Here is a 17,045-nt window from a genome sequence, read left to right on the forward strand (position 1 = left end):
CCTAGCTCACAGCAACCTCAAACTCCTGGGCTCAAGCGATCCTCCTGCCTCAGCCTCCCAGAGTGCTAGGGTTACAGGCATGAGCCACCATGCCAGGCCTGATTTTCCAGTTTAATCAAGGGCAAACTGATACAACTGAAGAACTGGGCTTTAGGAAAGATTTGGCTCTAAATGGGCTCTGCTGGTTATGAGATATGTGGGCATGGACAAGAAACACTCTCTGAGTCTCTGGGCCGTCTTATTTCTCTCACTTGTAAAATGGGGATATAGTAGTATTTGCCTGAGGGCCACTGGAAGACTTAAAGGTATTATGATAAAGCATCTATCATAGTGCCTGGGCACATCATTCATGATCAATATTAAATTTTTACTAAAGTAGTAAATAAAAATTTAGCAGAAATCCAAAAATGAGTCATCCAGTATTCTGAAAAAAGAAGGGATATATTAAATCATAGATAAAAAGGATACAGGTTGAATATCCCTAATCTGAAAATCTAAATTCCAAAGTGCTCCAAAATCTGAAATTTTTGAGCACCAACATGATGCTCAAAGGAAATGCTCATTAGGGCATTTCAGATTTTTGGATTAGGGATGCTCAACTGCTAAGTATAGCACAGATATTTCAAAATCCTAAAAAATTTGAAATCTGAAACCCTCTGGTGCCGGGCATTTCAGATGAGGGATACTCAACGTATACAATATTCACACTAACTTAAAATTTTTCTTCTTGAAGCTGTAGAAGGATAAATTCATTATAAGCATAAAGTAGCAAAACAGTAAACAATATGCTTTCAAAGAAAAGTTGTTCTTTAAATACTTATGTACTTGGGCTTATTTAAATGGTTTATATAATCAAAATTATGTGCCCTTACTGTAAAAGTGACAACAGCTTTCCTGTATCAATATACATTGACTTGTATGTATATTTGGTTTGGGAGTTACAATTTGGTTTCCACAGAAGCTCTGTTCCTACAAGGCCTACCATGTATGCCTTAGGCTTACCCAAACTGGCCTGGCTTTCCTAATGATACTAATTGGCACACATTCTCAAAGTGCTCACAGGGTGGCAGGGAAAGGACAGATTGGAAAGAAAAGGTTTGCCAAAAATATAATTAAGAGCAAACATACATACGTCTACATTTTAAAGCTTCTTTGGTTTTCACCCAGGCTAGACAAGTAGAAGGTTAATGACTAACAGTGTTTCAAGTTTCATTTCTAAACAAGCCCACAGAAATTAAGAGCAAAGAATACTAGCGTAATGGACTGAATAGTGCTCCCCAAAATTCATATCCACCTGAAACCTCAGAATACGACCTTATTTGGAAACAGGGCCTTTGCAAATATAATTAGTTAAGGATCTTGAGATGAAATCATCCTGGATACGGGGTGAGCCCCCCAAATCCAATGACTGGTATCCTTTTATTTATTTATTTATTTTTGAGACAGGGTTTCACTTTGCCACCCAGGCTGGAGTGCAACAGCACAATCATAGCTCACTGCAGCCTCAAACTCCTAGGTTCAAGCAATCCACCTGCCTCTGCCTCCCAAGTAGCTGAGACTACAGGCACACGGTACCACATCCAGCTGATTTTCCTTATTTATTTATTTATTTTTTGGTAGAGACAGGGGTCTCACTATGTTTCCCAGGCCAGTCTTGAACTCCTGGCCTCAAGCAATCCTCCCACCTTGGGTTCCCAAAGTGCTGGGATTACAGGCATGAGCTGCCACACCTGGCCCCAATGACTGGTATCCCTAGAGGAGAGGACATAGAGTAAACACATGGGAAAGAAGGTAGTGTGAAAATGGAGGCAGAGAGTGGAGAGATGCGACTGTCTACAAGCCAAGAAACACCATGCTCGCTTCAGCAGCACATATACTAGAACTGGAATGATACAAAAGAGATTAGCATGGCCCCTTCAAAAAAGGAAAAGGGAGGAAAAGGGGATAGGGAAAAGGGGAAAGGGGACAGGGGATAGGGAAAAGAGAAGGAAAAGAAAGCAAGAAGGGCAGGCCAAGGATTGCCAGAAGCTAGGAGAGAAGCACGGAACAGATTCTCCCTGGGAGCCTCCAGAAATAATCAACCCTGCTGATTAGTGATTTCAGGCTTCTGGTCTCCAGGACTGTGAGACAGTAAGTTTCTATTATTTTAAGACACTCAGTTTGTGGTACTTTGTTATGGTAGTACTAGGAAACTCCCAACTTTTGGTACCAGGAAGTGGGGTGCTGCTGTAACACATACCTAAAAATGGGGAAGTGGCTTTGGAACTAAGTAATGGGAAAAGGCTGGAAGAATCTCCATACACTTGATAGAAAAGGGCTAAACTGCCTCGAAGACGGAGGTAGGCAGATTTGAATTATGCTGCTGATAACCCAAGAAACACTTGGGAAACTAGAAGCTGGAAAAGGCAAGAAAGGATTCTTTCCTAAAGCCTGCAGAGGGAGCATGGCCCTGATGATGCCTCCAGTTTGGACTTCTAGCCTCCAGAACTGTTAGAGAATAAATTTCTGCTGTTTTAAGCCACCCAGTTTTGTGGTACTTTGTTACAGCAACCCTGGGAAACTCATACAACTAGCAATTCAGCAAAGACAGCAGCGAGGTCAGCAGCGCAAGTAGTGGTTTAGAGCACACATTCTGGAGCCAGAATGCCTGGGTGTGAATCCTAATTTTGCCACAACTAGTTCACACTAGTTGTGTGACCTTGGATAAATTACTTAATCTCTGTCTCAACTTCTCCATCTGAAAAAATGGGTGACAGCACTTATAGCAAGATGCTATTAGGAATCGAAATACGTAAAGTGTTTAGAATAGTGCCAGCAATTAATGGGTGCGATATATACAGTTGCCATTATTGTCCTGACCTTATGAAATATGTGATACCTACCTTAAAACAAATAATTTATAGGTAGGATGGGTGTTTTAAAAAGTGGAAGCATTTCAGGATGCACAAGGGAGAAGGATTCAGGGAAAGAAAGTTGTTCAGGGAAAGAAAGCCCTAGGAAATGGCACAAATAGGCTGAGACTTGAAGAATGAGTTAGCCAAGAGACTTTTAGTTGTTTTACTTTGCTTATTTATTTTGTTTCGGGTGGTGGGAAGCAAAAGAATTAAATGTACAAAGTTAGGGACCTATGCTAAAGAGTGTGAACTTTCTGTTAAGAGCAAATGGATGTATTTAAAAGGTTTTTCAACTAGAGGGAAAAGGAAACTTCATCAAAACTGCTGTTTTAAAAATCATGCAGCTATGGAATAGAGAACAGAATTGGAGGGTGGGGTGGGAAGGTTACATATAGACAAGTTTGGAGGCTACTAAAGTAGTCTAATCGAGATGATATTGGTTTGCATTATGGTAGGGAAAGCAAGAATGGAGAGAAACTGATTCAATATTTAAGGGGTATTTAAAAGGTATAATAAACCATAATGGGCAAAAGTTTATTCCCAGGTTTCTAGTTTGAGCAGCTGGTGGGATAGTGATCCCATTTACTAAGGTGAGAACACTGGATGAAGAGTCAGTAATGAGGGGAAATAATCAGTTCAGTTTTAGACATGTTATGTTTGAGGCACCGGCTACGTGGCTATGTCCAGGAGGCTGCTGTATATACACAGAACTGGATATGGACAGAAAGAATTCAGACATAGGTCTGATGGTAACTAAAGCCAGTAAATTAATAGGTGGCTTATAGCTACCATGGGGAGGTAGGGATAGAAAGCTGTATAGGTTTAAAAGTATAATTTAGTTAATCTGGAAAATGAAAAAATAGAGTTTTAAAATGATGTGTTTGGGCCGGGCACAGTAGCTCACGCCTGTAATCCTAGCACTCTGGGAGGCCGAGGCGGGAGGATCACTTGAGGCCAGGAGGTGGAGACCAGCCTGGGAAACACAGTGAAACCTTGTCTCTACAAAAAAAATTTTTAAAAATTAGCCAGGTGTGGTGGTGCGTGCCTGTAGTCCCAGCTACTAGGGAGGCAGAGGCAGGAGGATTGCTTGAGCCCAGGAGTTAGAGGCTGCAGCAAGCTATGATGACACCACTGCACTCTAGCCCAGGGGACAGAGTGAGACCCTATCTCCAAAAAATTTCACTCATGGGTGCTTAAAAAGCCCTTTCAGTCATGTGATTTCAAAGGTTTGTATTTATTTAACTACAAAGTAATATATATACTTCCCTCCCTTAAGTGTTGTTTTACATAATATATATCAGGAAGTAGAACTTTTCTGAAATGCCACTTAATTTAGTTTATATTTTCTAAAAATGCCTTTATTTCAAATTTTAAAAGATCTCAGAAATATCCAGTGCAAATATAACAAAAGCCATTACAGTATCTTTCTCCCCAAGTTATAAAAATTGGTTTTTAACAACTAAAATAATGCAAGTTACAGATTTCTCAACATGATGGTTTGAAAGCTAGACTGCAGTATAAAATTAGGTATGGAAAATATTCTTATAAAACAGGTTCTGAAAAAAAATTCCAGGTTCCACCTCCTAACTGCCATAGGGTCTTGGGCAAGTCCAAGGTCAAGTTACTTAACCTCTCTGATCTTCAGTCTCCTCATCGATAAAATGCAGACAAAAATAGTACCTTCATTACTAGGTTGTTGGGGAGATTATGAAAAAACATATATAAAATGCTTAAGAACACTGTGAGGCACACATTAAGTGCTCAATAAATGTTGCTTTTGGCAATTATTACTAAACCATCACCCAATAGTTCTCCTTATAAGACTCTAAAACTAAGGCCCAGACCACTGATTACAATGTAACAGACCTTAAAGATGGCAAGGCTTTTCTATACGTGGACAAAGCTCCTTTGGTCTCTGTCTGGTCAAAAAGGACAGCAGAGAGAGAGAAAGAGGCAGTGAGAAGGAACATCCAAAAGGGTGAGGAAAGGCAGGAATGGGAGAACTGGAGCATGGACTAAATTTCACTTACTTCCTAATTTGTTCCCAGCAATCCTGATGACTATAAGCTCCTTTCAGGAGGGCACCTGAGACTGAGTAACATGGTCTGTTAACTGCTGAATGTCTATAGAAAGTACAAGCGCCAGGCTCCCTAGGCAGCATGACTGAAATTTCACTTACAATGACAATACAGCATTAAATCTCAACCCAAAATGTGGTTACAATTACCTCACCATTTATAATGACCTTGCCGACAAAGGTTTCCGTGCTACCACCTCAACAGCAAAATTTCAGAAAAAAGGCACAATGAACACCATGACCAGATATTTGGGAGCTAAGTGAGCATGAAAAAAAAATTATACATATTTTTAAAAAATTATCCAAATAAAAAGACACAAAATATACATTTAAAACTGTATATACTGTTTCTCACAGCAATTTCTGGATTAAGGCGATGTCTAATTTTGCTCCCTCCTGAAACCCTCTTAAAAATACACTAAAGAATATTTTTAAAGATAGAAACTCATAAGGATAGGGAAAATAGGATAGACAATAAAATAATTTTGAGAGCAGGAAAGCAGATGAACAAATGATTATTGCCTCAGCGGAGCCAAGAAAGCTCAATCCCAAACCAAAAGGTTTAAGATTGAGAACAAACTCAATTTGCACTCGCAGTCCTCAAAAGGCACTGAAAATAAGGAAGGGAGTATGTAAAACAGAGAACTGGCTGAAAGCTGTTTACAGAACAGATCCCTAGACCATCTCTCCCCTTCAACTCACTCAAAGTTTAGGAAGTAAAACTGAGGTTTCTCTGGACTGGGAGACGTCAGGCTCAGTCATGAACAAGTACTGTGCAGAAAACTGAGGCTTTAAGTGACAACACGTAGTAAATGCTGTATGCACGCTAAGTACAGCCTGCTTCCACCACTCAGCCACCAGAATACCGCCAGCTAGACCTTCATGCTCCACGTAGGACGCTGAAAAAGGCCTCTCTGGGCCATCTAACCAGCTCTAGAGGCAAGAGCTACAGATAGGGTCATCAGGGATTGTCCAATGAAACAGACGATGAAAATCATCCAACAGTTAAACTTGAAATTGATAAGGTCTACCCATTTGCTCAGAGCTTTCAATTAGCTACATAGTTCCATAATGTTAATTAGGAGCAGAAAATTAAAGACTAGTAGACATCTGAGGATGGAAGAGAGAAACCAAAACAAACAATTGGAAGAAGCAACTTAGAAGAAACAGACTATGCACAGAGGAAAGGAAAAAAAAAAAACAACTATCATTAGTATCCTCAGAAAAGAGAAAATTCTATATCCATGAAACAAAAACAAGATTTTTTTTTAAAAATAGAAGATTCTAAAAACAAAAGAGCTCTTAGTAAATAAAAATACGGTAGTAGAAAAGAAAAACTAGATAGTAAGGCTGTACAACCAAGATAAGGAAACCTCCTAGAAAAACTGAGCAACACACACACACCCCCAAAGAGGAAAAAAGAGGAAAACTGGAGAGAAAAGATAAGAAAATCAGAAGACCAAAATAGGAAGTCCAACGTTCAACAAAATAATAGCTGAAGATAAATAGAGCAGGGAAAAGGAAAGGAAATTGTCAAGAGAAGTTTCATTACCAAAAAGCACAACTGCCAGATTGAAAGTGCCCACCAAATACCCAGTAGATGAAAACAGACCCACACAAGGGTGTATCACTGTAAAACTGCAGCCAGTAGAGTCTATAAGCTCCCAGGCTAAGTCCAAACCAGTCACATACAAAGAATCAAGAAACAGAATGGAATCAAATTTCTCCACAGCACACTGAAACTTTCTGCTCTCCCCTCCATGCCCTCCTCTGACACTTCATTTCATATCTCACCAGATTTTCTGATTTGACCCAATTCTGAGAACTGGAAGAAGGCTCTGAAGACTTCAGAAGCTGAAAATACAAAGTAGCCCACTCCCTCTGACCATATTTCTATAGGATGTCCAATATTTAGTCCAAACTACAACCCTGCCCGATGCCCTGACTGAGGGAAACACTGTGTTTTCCAGATTGCCTCGTGACCTTGCCCACTGACTTGCCCAAAAGAGATTCTCAAAACCTTTAGGAACCCTGAGGCCAGACTGTGACCCTGAATCTGCTGGGATTATCTTCTCCCTGGGGGACTGTACCCAATAATGGCAGAATTGACCTTTCCTTTGACAACTAGGTGTGTCCTTGTGGCTCCATTTTATATACAGATCTGATAATACTAAAAATCAGAAGCAAAAAACTCCTAACAGCAAAGTTAGGGGTGGATTAGCTAAGGCAGGCTATAGGGCAATATAACCAAGGATGGGCCCACAGTGGCATTTCACCTAGTAACGTTCTATAGTATTTCCTATCCTAGGCATTGAAAGCAATAGTGTATATTCTGCTTCTTCCATACACTCTTCTTTACAATTTTAAAAACTGTTTTAATGGACATATTCCTTCAAGTGAGAAATTGTTAACTGTGCCACTCATTATTAAATTACAAAGGTTTATACCACATCGGCAGCATAGCTCTGCTGTATCAATAATGAAGGTAACTGGTTTAATTTTAAATTCATACAAAAATTAAGACTGGATTTACTTACATTATGAGTCTTCGGTTTAAGAACCAGTATTTCCTCCGACTTCTGTCATACCCAATAGGTTCATGTCGAATATATGGTTTATTTTTTTGGATTTCAGCAACACAGTCAGTCACACCAGGCACCTTGTGTGCTACACAGACTTCACACTGCCATTCGTCCTCTGGCACCTCCTCAAGAGGTGGCTTCACACATTCCAAATGATATACTGCTGAACATGTTTCACAACAAAGCAAATCCCCAAGTTTGTGACAAACCCTACAATGGTCATCATACTGTATCACCCCTTCAGACATCAATTCCTCACGAGCAATATTTGTTGTAAGAAACTGATCGACTAAAAACTGCAGAACTTTGATCTTGTTCTCTACTGGTCCATATGGATAGTCCTCTGCTTCTTGGTAAGGAAGAACATGATGGTACTCCTTGTCACTCTCACAGTACACCCGCAGCACCTCTGGCCACGTCATCCCATCTATGAAGTACAGCGTGGAATTAACGCTATCTTTCAAATCAGCAGGTCCAAAGGTAGTATTGGAAGTGTCTTCTTCACGCAGAACTGCTTTCAAAAGCACAACGTGCATCTCTGCCATGAGCGTGCACTGCTCTTGGCTCACCAGAGCTGCACAAAAGTCCTCAAAGCGAAAAGGAGACAATCTTAAAACAGTGCCAAAGTTCCGCAGTACCTCATAAATGGCAATAACATTCATTATATGCTCATTAGGCACCATTAAATCCTCAGAGGACTTGGGAAATTCAAGGGGTGGGATGTCTTTTTCTTCTAATATTGGAGAACGAGGCCGATGTACTCTTGGTTTTCGCCTACCTGTAAGTAAAGAAATAATATCATCACTAATCCATACATCATTTCTACAAACTAAGGGTTCTCCAGTTTTTCCTATTTGAACATATACCTCAAAAAATAGATAACACACTTTTAATAACTGTCAAGTTAAAATAATACCAAGAAGCCATGATTTAGCTCTCATTTTTAAGTCTATAGAAAAATCTAAATTCAAAGATTTCCCATTAGATTCCAAACCAGAAATAAAAAAATTTAAATTATAATCAGCTCTCAGTTACCCAGAGGGATTAACTGGTTTATAGATAACATGATTAAAAAATACCAGTGCATTTGTGAATGATTTGACAAGTACATAAATGAGAAAAAACATCTACATATAAGATAACTAGCATGAGGTGGGGGACAACAGAGCTCACACTGTGTCAGCTGCAATACAGAAATGCCTATCAACAACCAGACAGAAATTGCCAGAGAAGACCCCTTTTTTCTATGCCAGAAGCACTTCTTGAGAGGAGTTCGACGATGAAGCACAGGCTCAGAGTGAAGACAGAAAGGAAAGAAGTAGAAAGGAAGAAGAAGAACTTCAATAGTGGGAGAAAAAAAAAGTGGCTCACCTAGGAAAGAGACAACAGACTATATTTTTTAACAGTTAAGCAACTTTTAAACACCTGTTCCCCAATTTATGCAATGTGATGTCCAAGCACATGTATGTAAGTATATAAATTTATCTATACATAACATTTGAGATTTTAGTTTGTAACAAGCATACATATCTCACTTAATCCCCTGAACAAGTCTATGAGATATCAGTCCTGCCTTATAAGAAAACTTGTTGAAAGTAACAAGTTTTTCCAAAAACTGTTATTATTATACTTTCCAACATGCCTACAGAATGGTAAATGTATTTTTTCTAATTTTCGAAAGTAGTTTTAATGAGATTAATATTAAATTCATTTTGGTACAATTAAGTTTTTTTTTTTTTTTTGAGACAGAGTCTCACTTTGTTGCCCGGGCTAGAGTGAGTGCCGTGGCAGCAGCCTAGCTCACAGCAACCTCAGACTCCTGGGCTCGAGCGATCCTCCTGCCTCAGCCTCCCGAGCAGCTGGGACTACAGGCATGCGCCACCATGCCCGGCTAATTTTTCCTATATATATTTTTAGTTGTCCAGATAATTTTTATTTCTATTTTTAGTAGAGACGGGGTCTCGCTCAGGCTGGTCTCGAACTCCTGACCTCCAGCGATCCACCCGCCTCGGCCTCCCAGAGGGCTAGGATTACAGGCGTGAGCCACCGCGCCCGGCCTACAATTAAATTTTATTAACCATGATTTTGGGTTGCTTGATAACCTGTTAACTGCCCCCCCCATCCTCCTCACCTCCAGCTTACTCTCATTATCTTCAAATTAAAGTGGTACATGATACCAGGAGAAAAAGGTATGCTAAAGAATATAAAAAGTCAATATCTTTAAATGCAACCCAACACTCATTTACTGGAAAGCACATTTTCCAAATAAGAATACACTAATCCCTTTCTGTAGAAAAAAGTCCAAGGGGTCACTCTGGGCCGGTCCATTTCACTGTCTTATAGAAATTATTTGGAACTTATGCACGTAAATACAAATGAGAGAGAGCAGAAAAGGAGTAAAAGTGAAGAATGAACCTAAAGGAATACCCTCAAATAAGAGTAGGAGAAAAACAAGTCAGCCAACGAAACAAAACTGCTTATAGAACAATTCTCTGCGTTCCTCTCAGTTGTTTATGCAAAATGTCTGTCAAATAGAGTCCAGGTAAAGGATTATGGAAGGAAAAGCTGGAAAACCAGTTCTAGGACCAGAATGCAGTGGTCCTTAAAGGTTAAGGAATTTGTACAGTATTTTGGCGGTAATGAGGGTTGTTAAAAGTTTTCTGAGCAGGGCAGTGACATGAGCGTTTCAGAAAGACTTCTCTGACATCGGTATACAGAATGAGTAGGACAGGGGGAAGAGATCAGAGGCAGGGCATCTACTGCAATTATCCAGGGGATAAAGACCTGGATTCAGCATCCAGCCGTGAGAACAGAAAAAGGACAGATAAAAGTGACCTTACGAAGAAAGAAATCTACTGATGTGGAATATAACAACAAAATCAAAAATGTTCACATCTTCAACTCTTTCCTTGAAGTTTAACTATGATACAATTTCCTCCAAAAGATTATTCTAATTCCCCAGGCTCCTCTGAATTCTTGTAGCTTTCTTTGATCCGTATGTTAACCTACAATATAATATAATCTAACTTTTCACAGTATCTACCCCATCTACCCAACTCCTTCTTGACGCAGATTTGGCATATTTCTTTTACTGTAAGCCTCTGCCCAGCATCAGAGGCTTTAAAGAATCTCCCTTCCCCACTCCGTGTGGTTCTGATGCAGCTCCCAATAACATTTATTGAAAGAGTAAGTATTTTTGAAGTGCTAACCCACACAATCACACAAGAAAACAATGTCTTTACATTATTTGCAAATATCAGAAATATGTTTGACTTCTCACTCTATAAGTAAATCAAGGACTATAAAGAGAAGCCCTCGAAAGGTGGTCCTCAAACTTTTGACTGCATCAGGATGCCCCGTAGGGTTGATTCTGATTAAGACAGTTTCTGACTCAGTATGTCTAGAACAGAGTCTAAGACTTTGCATTGCTAACAATTCACAGGTGATACTAATTATGCTATTCTGGGAGACCACACTGAGAACCACCTCCCTTTAACTTAGAACAGTTATTCCCCCTAAGATCCAAATGAGTAAAAATACACATTAGATGAAATTCCACGTTACCTTCAAACCCTCCTAATCAAAGCCAAGGCTGGAGGATCACTTGAGCCCAGGAGTTCAAGATCAGCCTGGGTAACATAGTGAGATACTGTCTCTACAAAAAAATTTTTTTAATTAGCTGGGTGTAGTGGCACATGCCTATAGTCCTAGCTACTAGGGACACTGAGGCAAGAGGATGGCTTGAGCCCAGGAGTTTGAGGCTGCAGTGAGCTATGATCATGCCACTGAACTCAAGACTGGGCGACAGAGGGAGACCCTGTCTCTTTAAAAAAAAAAAAAAACCAAAGACAAAAAAATATCTTGCTACCCAAAATGTGATTGGTATCATCGATGATATCTGAGAGGAATCCAGAATTTCAGGCCCTACCCCAAGCCTACTAAATTAGGATCTGCAGTTTCTCAAAATCTTTAGGTGATTCACATGGTCATTAAAGTTTGCAAAGCTGCCTTAAAATAGTCCTTCCTAAACCTGGAGTGGAGGTGCAGCAACAATCAATTGTTAAAGGTAGTCTCCAATGCAACCCAAATTTACAGAACCCCAGATGAAGCTCGGTAATCTGCATTTTCATCCTCCCCAGGTAATTCTGATGTGCAGGCATGTTTGAAAACTACTGCTTTAAAGAAATTGGATATTCCCTCTACCAAGCAGAAAGTAGGGCTTTCATGGAAACCCAAGCAAGGGAAGCAAAAATTTGCCTCAAGAGTCATGATTTGAATAGGAATGATGTAAAAGAAAGCTGAAGCTTAATCAAAGATATTAATAAGCCTACAAAAAGAAAATGCTAAGGAAGGAAAGTGATCTGCAAGGATTCTGAAGAAGAAAAGAGAAACAAAGAGCAACAACTTTGTCAATGAAACTCCAGTATAGACTAGGTTAAGGGAGTGAATTTTTTGAATGACAGACAGCCTGGACCACCTGACAAATGGAGGAATCATGTTACTATCTATAGATACATTAATTAAAATGACCTCGCAGTGGTTGAGGCAAAACTTTCTGCTCTTTTGTATCCCATGACAGAAGAAGGAGTCTACAGAGATGGTCTTTTCTCTGAACTCTGCGGGTGAAATAGTCAACAGTACTCACCGTGTGTTAACTGCTTAGGGCCCTTTTCTACGTGCCTTGGTTTTTTCAATATGCACTGTGGTCAAAATCTGTTTTTTAATTTCTCATTTTTTTAATTAAAACAACTCACTTATACATCTTCAACACATATTGGCCAGGCATGGTGGCTCATGCCTGTAATCCTAGCATTCTGGGAGGCCGAGGCGGGAAGATCACTTGAGGTCAGAAGTTTGAGACATCTTCAACAGATATTGTGTAACTTTGCTACAGTTTTGAGAAATATTAGACATTTTTCAAGCCCCTGATCAAATGTCACCTCCACTGTGACTCCTGGCACTGTGCTTCTCTAACACTTTACGCAGCTCCCCATCATAGCGTGAGCACATTTATATTACAAGCAATTACTCAAGTGCCCCTGGCTACTTTGTTAACTCCTTTGGAGCACAGATCATGTCTTAGTTATTGTAGTAACTAAGAAATGTTTGTTCAACTAATGATATCCATGAACAAAACCTCTTGCAAAACTCATGACAAGATTAAAACCCAGAATAAGAACTTTTTCAGAGCTGACACATAAATTTTTATTATATTAATTCTAAAAGGAATATTTACAGAGTGTTTTCAGACTTCTAGACCTCAAAAGACGACTCTACATATAATGTGTTTCCTAGAGGGGAAAAAAATGTAATCTCATCCCCGTTATTTCTAATTGGTGTCTGAGAAAAAGACGGACAACTCAGTATTGGTATAGGGATGAAGGAAGTTCATTTCCAGCAGAATACTCCAGATCTAATAAAATCTAAGTCTTTAGGCCAGGCGCAGTGCCTCACACCTGTAATCCTAGCACTCTGGGAGGCCGAGGTGGGCGGATCATTTGAACTTAGGAGTTCGAGACCAGCCTGAGCAAGAGCGAGACCCTGTTTCTACTAAAAAAATAGAAAGAAATTAGCTAGACAACTAAAAATATATATATAAAAAATTAGCCGGGCATGGTGGCACATGCCTGTAGTCCCTGTAGTCCCAGCTACTTGGGAGGCTGAGGCAGGAGGATCGCTTGAGCCCAGGAGTTTGAGGTTGCTGTGAGCTAGGCTGACGCCACGGCACTCTAGCCCAGGCAACAAAGTGAGACTCTGTCTCAAAAAAAAAAAAAAAAAAAATCTAAGTCTTTAATCTACTGTTACACATGAATAAACCATGAATGGCATAACAAAAATAATCTGTGGTGCATTTAATAGTAATTTTTTAAAAATTATGAAACTGAGGCTGGGCATGGTGGCTCACACCTGTAATCCCAGCGCTTTGGGAGACCAAGGTGGGAGGATCGCTCGAACCCAGGAGTTCAAGACCAGCCTGCGTAACAATAGAGAGCTCATCTCTAATAAAATAAGAAAATATGAGTTGGGCATGGTAATACATGCCTGTAGTCCCAGCTACTGGGGAGGCTGAGACAGGAGGATCTCTTGAACCCAGTTCAGGGTTGCAGGATTGTGCCACTGTACTCTAGCATAGTGATGAAGTGAGACTCTGTCTCTAAAAAACAAAAATTATGAGACTGATTTGTCAAAAGTAACAAGGATTCACTCTTTGATCCGGAAGTGTCCCAATCTAGTATTAAGGTTATTACTGAACAAGGTTGTGCTCTTTAAGAACATTCCATTTTCCTCTACTCCCTATCCTTTCAGGTCAGTAGTAATACAAAAGCAGCAGCTAGCTTTCACAGAATGCTTCCTATATGTTAGGAATTACGGTAAGCACTTTTAAATGCATTATCTAATTTTATCCTCGGATCAACTCCATAAACTAGATACTATTACTACCTCCTTTCAAAGATACTTACAGAGAAGCTAAATGACTTGTCCAAGGTAACGGCCGGAATACTAAGAGGTACAACTAAAGCAGAATTCCACCTGTCTCCTAAGCTTGTGCTCTTACTACTACATTACACTTCCTCTCATATTGTTAAAAAACACCACCTGAGTTGACCTCTCAGTGAAAGGCATTTGAAAAATAACAAGTACCTTCTGTGCAGGTGGGAGAAATAGCAGTTAAAGGAGACAGATCAGTGACAAGGTTAAAAGTATGCAACCTGAATAAAAATTTCAAGAGCCATCATTTCAAGTGCTTAATGGTCACACATGGCTAGTGGCTCCCATGCTAGACAGTACACATATAGGATATTTGCATAATCACAAAAAGTTCTATTAGACAGTCCTGGTCTAGAGATATCTGGGGACTAATGCGCAATAACTGAGGTTCAAATTAACTCACTGGATTATCAACACAAAGCTAAAAAGAGAAACAGTACATTCAGTACTCTATCTTTTTTTTATTTACTTTTTTAAATTGGGGCTGGCTCCGCGGGGCTCTCGGGCACGCACAGCCTCCCCGGGCCAACCCTCTCTCTTTAAAACAGTGATAAAATAGTAAATAACATTATCAATGAATTTCCAGCAGAGTTCCATCAAAACTCAAATAAAAATGTCAGCATCAAATAAAGAAATGTATACACACACACACACACACACACACACACACACACACATGAATTGTTCATTAATTGGAAATGGATAAATACATGGAATACCACACAGATTTAAAAATACATGAACTAGGTCTACCAACATGGATAAATAAGAAACTTTTTTAAGTGAAAAAAAACAAGTTAATACCAAGAGACCATCTATGCAAATTTTTAAATCATAAAACACCTGGATACAAAAATATATAGTATAAGCATAAAAACATGGATGGGAATGACATATACCAACCTCACAAAAATGGCAAAGAGAGAAATAAGAGAGGACATGTTAACTAAATCTGTAACATTGTCCTTATATTAAAAGAGAGAGAGATCTGGAGCAAATACGGTAAAATGTCAGCATGTATTAAACTGCCTCAGCCTCCTGAGTAGCTGGGACTATAGGTGCATGCCACCTTGCCCAGTTAATTTTTTTTTTTTTTTTTTAGTATTTTGTAGAGACAAGGTCTCCCTACATTCCTTAGGCAGGTCTTGAACTCCTGGCCTCAAGAGATCCTCCTGCCTCAGTCTGAGAAAGGAACCTTTAAAGGAAGAACTCTGGCAGATGCCACCTTTATCAGTAATCAAACTTAACATTGTCTGTAGTAGAACAAATTGATACTGAGCCTTCTGATGAGATGTGCTGAGGAGGACACAACACTTACAGAGTACTCCTGCCAAAAGTATATACACTGAATCTATGCAAGTGGAAAACAATCAGATAAACTCAGATGGCAAGACATTCTGTAAGACAACTAGCCTGGACAGTTAAAAAATGTCATTATTCCCTTCTTACTACTGCACTTGACTAGGAAAAAAAAGTCTTCACAAAAGATTTCCCCAGCCCCCCAAAAACGTGACAGAAGTGCTCTAGACAAAAGGAGCTAAAGAGATGTCAACTAAAGGAAATACATAATCCTTAACTGAAATCTGGACAGGGAGGAAAAAAAATAGCAATCAAAGGCAATTAGAGAAATCTGAAATACAACATTGTATCACTGTTAAATTAAATGTCCTTCGTACACTAAATTATTTAGAGGTGAAGTATCATGATGCTCCAATTTACTATTAAATCAGTCAGCAAAAAGAATATTTAAAAATCCAGAGACAAGAGAGAGTATGTACCCGCAAACATGGCAAAAAGCTAAAACTTGGTGAATCCAAGAGAAGTATATACTAGGTGTCTGTTGTACTTACTACTCTTTCAGCTTTTCTGTTTATTTGAAATTGTGCAAAGTAAAAATAAAAAGTTCAAAAACATTGTAAAATTCCTTGTTTTTCATTATTTCATTACCTTTTTTTGCTACCCTTGGCATCATAGTGAATATTACTTGTTTTAATTTTTTCAATATATATAGCTAACAGGAAGTATTTGAATATAGGATAAGATTAAATAAAGAATACTCTATTAATACAAAACTAGAAAACATCAATGGATACTTGGAATAGAAATTACTGTAACATACCACCTATTTTACCTAGCCTCTCTTTGAATCTGACACCTTTGGCCACTACATCCTTCTTAAATTTCCTACTGCCACTCATGACTCAATTTCCTTGGCCATTTATTCCTCCATTAAACATCTCTCTTACATGTGATAGTCCTCAGCATTTAGTTTCCCACACTTTCTCCCAATTATCAGTTGACTCAATTACCACCAAATTATCAATGGCTTCCACATGCATTTTTCTGCCCAGACCTCTCTTCAAAACTCCAGATACAGATTTCCAACTGCCTATGCTGTCCCAGATAAACTTCACATTGTAGGAAATAAAAAGAAAGGAGTTATAAAAGTTTAGTTCAAAGCAAAAGTTAAAAACCCCTAAATGGAACAAAGATTTTGTGATGATAAAAGATATGGTCCACAATGAAGATATAAACGTAACAAGTCTTTCTATAGAACATAAATGTGATGGTGTCAGTTCCCAACTTCAAGCCTTTTCAGTGATTCAAATAACTTCAAAACATCTTGAAAGTACCAAGAGAAATGTCAATCCAGAATTCTATATCCAGCAAAAATACCCTTCAACAATTAAGGAAAAATAAAGACATTTCAGATTAAGAAAAACTAAGAGAATTTATTGCCAGAAGTCCTGTTCTAAAACAAATGGTAAAAGAAGGTCTTTTTTTTTTTTTTTTTTTTTTTGAGACAGCGTCTCACTTTTTTGCCCGGGCTAGAGTGAGTGCCGTGGCGTTAGCCTAGCTCACAACAACCTCAAACTCCTGGGCTTAAGTGATCCTACTGCCTCAGCCTCCCGAGTAGCTGGGACTACAGGCATGTGCCACCATGCCCGGCTAATTTTTGCTATATATATTTTAGTTGGCCAGATAATTTCTTTCTATTTTTTT

At 39.1% G+C, this 17,045-nt stretch overlaps 1 protein-coding gene across 14 annotated transcripts in view; it reads right to left on the reverse strand.

Moving 5' to 3' along the window:
- BPTF (bromodomain PHD finger transcription factor) overlaps positions 1–17,045 on the reverse strand; it is a 121,432-nt gene that overhangs the window by 89,467 nt on the left and 14,920 nt on the right. For all 14 annotated transcript variants that reach the window (XM_045525857.1, XM_045525853.1, XM_045525850.1 and 11 more), the window contains exon 2: positions 7,509–8,331. In XM_045525857.1, the coding sequence (XP_045381813.1) occupies positions 7,509–8,331 (823 nt within the window). The remainder of the gene's footprint in view (positions 1–7,508; positions 8,332–17,045) is intronic.

This window comes from Lemur catta, chromosome 15, assembly GCF_020740605.2.
Source record: "Lemur catta isolate mLemCat1 chromosome 15, mLemCat1.pri, whole genome shotgun sequence".
NCBI lineage: Eukaryota > Metazoa > Chordata > Mammalia > Primates > Lemuridae > Lemur > Lemur catta.